This window comes from Cryptotermes secundus, unplaced genomic scaffold (assembly GCF_002891405.2).
Source record: "Cryptotermes secundus unplaced genomic scaffold, Csec_1.0 scaffold1320, whole genome shotgun sequence".
In the NCBI taxonomy this organism is placed as follows: domain Eukaryota; kingdom Metazoa; phylum Arthropoda; class Insecta; order Blattodea; family Kalotermitidae; genus Cryptotermes; species Cryptotermes secundus.
Genome location: NW_019724761.1, coordinates 137,948 through 145,260, shown reverse-complemented (window position 1 = coordinate 145,260; position 7,313 = coordinate 137,948). Strand labels below are relative to the sequence as shown.

General features: G+C 39.1%; 1 protein-coding gene across 1 annotated transcript in view; it reads right to left on the bottom strand.

Moving 5' to 3' along the window:
* The window catches only part of LOC111863036, an 8,151-nt gene extending 5,832 nt beyond the window's left edge, over positions 1 to 2,319 (bottom strand). Inside the window, exon 1 of the mRNA XM_023848981.2 lies at positions 2,018 to 2,319. Within this exon, the coding sequence (XP_023704749.1) occupies positions 2,018 to 2,062 (45 nt within the window). The 5' untranslated portion in view covers positions 2,063 to 2,319. The remainder of the gene's footprint in view (positions 1 to 2,017) is intronic.
* Positions 2,320 to 7,313: the final 4,994 nt, after the last annotated feature.

Here is a 7,313-nt window from a genome sequence, read left to right as displayed (position 1 = left end):
TACATTTTATAAATTTAATAATTAACACAGTTGCTCAGATGATGGTCACAGTGGCTCTGTTGTATTCATTTTTGTGGGGAGGGTCTATGCGATTGTAAATTTTAGTGTACATTGTGTGTACATACAAACTTCATGCTCATCTAATTTATTGTCTGTTATATGTTTTCATGATGTAGCGGAGAATATTAGGTGTACTGTGTTGAGTGGTTTTACATTCCAAAAATATTGCTGTGAAGTAGTATTCACTGATGATGTAGATATTTTTGTGTACTGGTTGAACAGGTTTCCATGTTTCACTGCTTGCAGTTTTGCTGTGGTTTTTACTTTATTAGTGTGATGGTATTTATGATTTTCTTTCATCTGCTGCTCTTGGTGTCTTCTGATGTAGTGTTAGTGTTTTGCTAATTGGAGTGCTGATGGTCAAAAGGCATTAAACATTTAGTCTGTTTAATATGATAAACTGTTTGACTTATCACTTTCACTTGTTCTCAATCGTTCTATTATACAACAGTCAAATGTTGTGTGAGAGTATAACACTTTAATATACACAAGAGGATGCATAAAATAAAAAATATGTAACATCAGTTTGCTTCATGTGCATAGGTTATTGACCTGCTGATTGTCACAAGTTCAAATGGGCAAAGCATGAATTCTTAACAAATTTCAGCAATAACTGATTTGCACCTGCACCAAGGCTATGTACACAAGGGCTACCTGGAAGTCAATAAGATTATAAACATTTGGCAGTGCACAAAAATTATGTTCTTTAAACATATACTGAAAATGGATGGTTCCACCCATTTTAATGCAACTAATGCAACATTTGAAGAATACCTAAATATGTTCATAAAAGTATACATTCTGTTTGGTCATTCATTAAATAGTCATTTCTACTTCCACATTACCTGCTTCTTAAAGCTTAAAATGATGTTACAGTTGAATTTATAAAATCCACAGATGACCACCAAATTATATAGATTTAAAAACAACAGACTGCCATGTTTGGAAGAGGCTTAAAGATTTAGTGTACAAAAACCAGAGATAATCATTCCAGTCCTCAGAGTTACTGCAACAAACAACTGCAAATGTGTGGCCTCTTGTATCTCAAGGAAACATGTGATTACACATTAACCAGAGAAAAGAATGTGTTCAAGCCATAATCCATGAAAATAAGGTCCTCTTCAACACTGATTCTGAGTTACAGTGACTATTCCTGGTACTCATTTCTGTTAGAGGCTGAGTCGACCCCTGCGCCATAGTGTAGCTGGAAGGATCAGGTCAACTGAAAAAATCCAATGACCTCATCGGGATTTGAACCTGCGACCTTCCAGCTTGTAGCATAGTGCCTCAACCAACTATGCTATCACATGCCCCCAGATGTTTACCAAATAATAAAAAACTACAAATAAAATACCAACATGCGAGAGATGGGCTATTTAATCACAAAGAATGCATATGGAAACCGGTATGGTACATCTTTGATTAACGGTATGTGCCTCCGTCTGTGGCATTGCACCTACAAAGCCTGATGGAGGGTAAGGATGAATGGCATTGCAAATGCATTACTGAGCAAGTCTTTAAATTAACTGTAATACAGGCATACATGTTACTCCAAAAACATATCACCTACCTATTTACAATGATTTTATATTTTAACATCAAAGCTGTTAGGCTTTACCTGCCTTCTACATTTCTGTGCAGAATTTAATCAAATTCAACCCCTTTCACTCCCTACACAACTGAGAAAATGTAAGGTTACCTTTCATAATATATTTCATTATGTTTCTGACCCATTTTCTGATCAACCAGAAGCAAATTTGTGCACAGTATTTATTGTGTTATAATTACACTATGATCCGTTCATTTGCAATATGAAGACTGTGAAACCCACAACAATTTCCATATTTATGTTCAGGCTCGAACTTGGATGCTCTCGGTTTGAAACCTGTGTGGTGGTGAAAATACTAACTACCAAATGCATCACACATACGTTATCAATGATTTGATAGCTACTCACCATTTGTGTAATGATGGATGATTTTTTCTTTTGAACACACAACATCCGTGCTAAAATATATCTTCAGCAAACTCCTACCTTCGAGCTTCTAACCTCCCATGACACAACATGCTGCTATATAACCGTGATAACTGCTCCCGTCTGCGTACTTTGCGGTGAACACCATTCGCACCAGCCCACACCAAACACTCCCTTCCTATCCTTCCTACGCTTCCCACCCTTCCTCCGCTTCCTACATTCCTACAGCCATCCGCGGCCAAAGACGTAGCAACATTTATGTGGCCAGGATATCCAGCCTCCTGTACATGACGTCACTTGCTTTCGAGTGAAAGATCGCCAGCGTTACTACTTTTTTCCTGGAATGACTGCAATATTCAACGAATCGTGGCCATAATAAAAATAAACCTGAATTTTAACCCTCAGACAGGTCTCTTCATTCCGGGCTTTTCCCGTTTAGAATGAATTAGCCACCATGGCGAATAGTCAGTATTCTAAACTGATAATGAGAATGATGTGTATTTGTACCAACCGTCTTAGTGCACACACCCACACACGCAGTCACAAGGGAAGGACACAACACAGAACACAATATACCAGTGGTTCTCAAACTTTTTACCTCTGAGCCCCCTGACAAGAGAAAATACTCTCAAGCCCCCAGCCTGTTTTTTTTTATCAAAATAGAAGTCATGGTATGTTTGACGTTTTATTCAGTTTGTGTTTTTCTACATACTATTTAGCAGTTTTTTACTCAAAATTAAAGTATCACAATATTAGGCCTACAATAAAAATTAGTTATAACACTTGCAATCACCAAAATATGTATTTAAATGAAATGATATTTAACTAACAAGTTTTTTTTTTTCTGCAAAGAAAATCAAACATTTAAATGTCAAACTTCAGTGTGATGGATGGGCCTGCTTTTGAGAACAAAGTTTATCAAAACGTGGTGTAATATCAGAAATGGCCACTCTAACTTCTTTAGCAATATTTAGCCTTGAACGATACTTTGACTTTATAGCTGCCAAAGCAGAAAAGCCTGTCTTGCATAAGTAAGTTGTTGCGAAAGGAATCAGGATCTTCAATGCCTTTTGGCTCAAAGTTGGGAATTCCTTGCCAATATGTATCCAGAACTCCAACAAAGACAATTTCTTAAATTTACTTTTTAATGAAGTATCACTAGTGAGATCGATGAGTTGTTCTTGCTCATTCACCTTCACAGATGTGGCCCAGGAGGTTTTTTCGAATGGATTTGTAATCCAATTAAATTTATCAAAATCATTGCAAAAGTATTTTTCGAAATGAACTTTCAACATTATGAGATGATCAAGTAGGCAGCTTTTTATGTTCATTGGAAGCATTGGATTATCAGTGTCTTGTACCATTGACACCAGAGTAGGGAACATGTCTAGCGTGTCACTTTCCATACTGTTTCTCCAGCGCTCTAATTTTCTCATGAATGCCTTCACTTTGTCATTCCAAGAAAGTACAGTTGCCTCATTCCCTCGAAGTGAAGTGCTGGGAATTTCTCAAATATATCTGTGAGGTAAACCATTTTCAATAAAAAATCCATGTTGCTGAAACTGTCTGCCAGTGAGTGATTTTCCTCATTTAAAAACAGAACACCTCATGCCTCAGCTTAAACATTCTCTTTAATACCTTGCCTCTTGAAAGCTATCGAGCATCACTAAAAACAACAGAGCAGTGTGTTCGGCACCCATTTCCTCACGCAGCATTTTAAAAAGTCTAGACTTCAGAGGATTTCAGAGGATGCGGCTGCTGCCGAACTATCAACGCTGTCTCTGGCATACACGTTTTATAATTGCCGGTAAAGAGAATAATTATTAGTTATTTTGAAATTCATGATAATTAAAGCCTGTACTCATTAAAAGTTTTTCTACATGTATTTTTATTTTTTGTTACTTTTCTAATTGATTTAGGGCAGTTTTAATTTTTATCTGTAGGAACGTATGCTGCGCCCCCCTTTGAAGCCCTTTGCGCCCCGCCCCGGGGGTCGCGCCCCACAGTTTGAGAACCACTGCAATATACACAAGAATATAGGAAGAGTACTCCCATAGGAAAGGACTGACGTAACTCACGAGTTTGAAGTGCGACGTATAGATGATAAATCTTGAAAAGTTTTAATATATAAACTTTATTAGTATACATGACATATATACATTTTAATAATTTTATAAAGGAGACATGATGGCATACAGTGCAATGGTTTGACGTAAATAAAACCACACCTGAAGATGGAACATTAGTGCCGAAACATGTAGTGAAGAGAAAAGTGAAATTGCGTGCACTGTAAGACGGTTGGTACAAATACACATCATGAACGTGAATCGGTGCAACAAGACGCTAAAATAACATTATTGATAATGAGAAATCAAAACTAACATCAGAGACACTCAAGATGACGTCGCTGCCTGTCCATTTTGCACTCATACTGATATTCAATATTGCTGGCATATGTTCTCGTGCTTCTTCTTCTTCTTTTTTTTTTCTTTTTTTCCTTGGCACTACAGCCCCAGTGGGCCTAGGCCTACCTCCATGAACACCGTTCACTTCGGTTTTTCTAGATCTTACACACGGTAGGACTCCTTGGGCGAGTGATCAGCTCGTCACAATGCCTCTACATGTAGACAAACACAGAAAAACGCACGCAAACATCCATGCCCTGAGTTGGATTCGAACCCACGATCCCGGCTTCCGAGCGAGCGAAGACAGTGCGTGCCTTAGACCGCTTGGCTACCGTGAACGGCCCCGAATATTCATTACTGCCATTACAAATATGTACCCATTAGCTTACTTCAACCAAGATCTAAGTTTTTTACCGACGAAGCCCCGCAAGTCGTGTTTAGAAAGTTCAGCCTGAAATTTCTATATATAGAACAGAATACTGAGTCTCCTAAATCAGTATACTGTCTAAATACAAACATAATAAGCACGGCGTGTTCTGAATTATGCATTTAATCACTATGACTTCTTGAATTGTGGACCCTATATAACCAGCATCCATGTCAATTGGGTCTCTTTTAACCACGGCATGGCGCGTCCGTAAGTAGCAGCTGGAGGCGACTGCCTCTGGATATGAAATATAATCAATAATTAGTCGCGGGCAGCCGACAAGGGGTGGTCCTCGAGCCTGTGGGTTGGGCATGAGGCTAACAAATTACGTAAACAAATTGTTGCCACATGTTACACAGGAACTCGGTCATGGACTGAATCTTTCGAATGATGCAAGCAAGAAAAATGCAGGTGAGGTTGCTGCACATGCAACATAAGGAGTCGCTGTAGGGCAGGTTCACTGACAACAGCTGCAAGAGAAAAGAGATTTAATGGGAGTAAAGGAGTTCAGACGAGACATGGGTAGCTCTGAACAAGCAGATGTCACGAGTTAGGAGATTGTAGACGGTGTTTTAAATTTGTAATAAGATTAACTGCACCTCTTACAGCTCATGACTACACTTCACTGATCACTATCACAAACAGACTAGTGTCCTCAGTCACAATTCTTGGAAACGACTTCAACGGCGGACGTTCCTCTCCTTCCAGGCTCACGTCCTTGCAGGGTGACGATCATCTCACCTCAACCGCATACTCTGACCACTGGCTTCAGCCGGTAGCTCCCGGGCTGGACTGACTTCCATCTGCCAACCTCCAACTTCAGCTGTCAAGTATCGACTGACATCCGAGCCGAGCTAACTAGCTTCCAACTGCTGATCTCACAGAGTCAGAGTCAGAGTCAGAGTTATTTTGCGACTGGCGGTTTACCGTCAATCAGTACGTTTTGGGGTCAAGTACCTTGTGGATTATGATACTTTTTTTTGCAACTAAACCATTACGGTCATAGTCCTCATATAGCAACCTCCCTGACAAGAGGACGGGGCTTTCTCTTATGAATATGGGTCCAAATTCCACTCATGGTATTGATGTTTAGTGTTTGTGTGTGTTTTTTATGTGTTTGTATGCAGGTAGCGGCCTTGCGACGAGCTGCTCACCCGTCCAAGGAGTCCTACCGAATGTCTGAGATCTAGTAAACCGAAGTGAAATGTAGAGTTTCATGGAGGTAGGCCAATGCCCAAATTGGGGCTGTAGCGCCAAAGGAAAACTAAAAAAGGTGTCTGGCGTTAATTCCCAGGTGGGGCAAGCATAAGTCATTATTAGGGCTCGGATTTCTATGACATGTCATATTTTTATCCTGACATCTTTTCACATGTATAATTAAATATAAACGCATTTCTGACTCTTGTGAACATGAAAATACGGATTTTATTGGTCATATAAATGCATATTTGAACCATATTTTAGCTTTTGGTCATATTTGGTCTCGAAGTGATATAAAATTATATTTTTTTGTCATATTTTAGGCGAGTTTTACTTATTGCTCAGAAATATATTTGCAAGTACTGGCAACGCTGTTATTTGGAACTTCATTTCTTAGAAATATTTGGCCTTGTATAATGGGATTTGAAGGAATACTGTACAGTGTGAAGGGTAACGGTTCTTGACCTGGCGTAGAATCAACCACTTTGAAAAGAGAAATTGCCACCTCTGCCTCTGTCTGTCTGTGTCTCTTTTTCTCCTCCACTGCAATGATACCTGAAGTCCAGTTTGTTTCTTGCATATTGGTGAACAATTTTTCCATCCACAAAGCGGAAAATTTCTACCCTCTCCCCGAAACCCGTCCAATACAGTACCGTATCCATAACTTCAGTTGTTCAGTATAGTTTCAAGATGCCTAAAGTCAAGTGCTCTAATAGCGTGAAGTTGCGTGGTTTTTTTTAGGAGTTTTGTGACAAATATTTTAGTACTGACGGAGAAATTTTATTTTGCAAAATGTGTGAAGTGAAAGTTACGGCAGGCAAACGTTTTACGGTGCAACAACACTGCAATACAGCTAAACATAGAAGCTGTGTAAACAGAGAAATTACCACCGAAAGTAGACAGCGATTGTTGTTTGAAAAGTCATCCTCCAGTTCACTGAAATCAGGAAATGCCTCCGAGTTTTCAAAGGATCTTTGTACTATGATGGTTTCATCAAATATTCCATTACATAAAGTAGATACACCTAGTTTCCGAAACTTCCTCGAAAAATATACAACTCATCCCATTCCGACCGAATCCACATTAAGAAAGAACTATCTCACTTCCTGCTACGATGCTACCATCAATAAAATAAGAAACTGTGTCGGAAATAATAAAATATGGGTGTCTATCGACGAAACTACCGACGTAAGTGGTAGATTTGTAGCGAATGTTGTTGTTGGTATACTGAAAGATGACCAGCCTC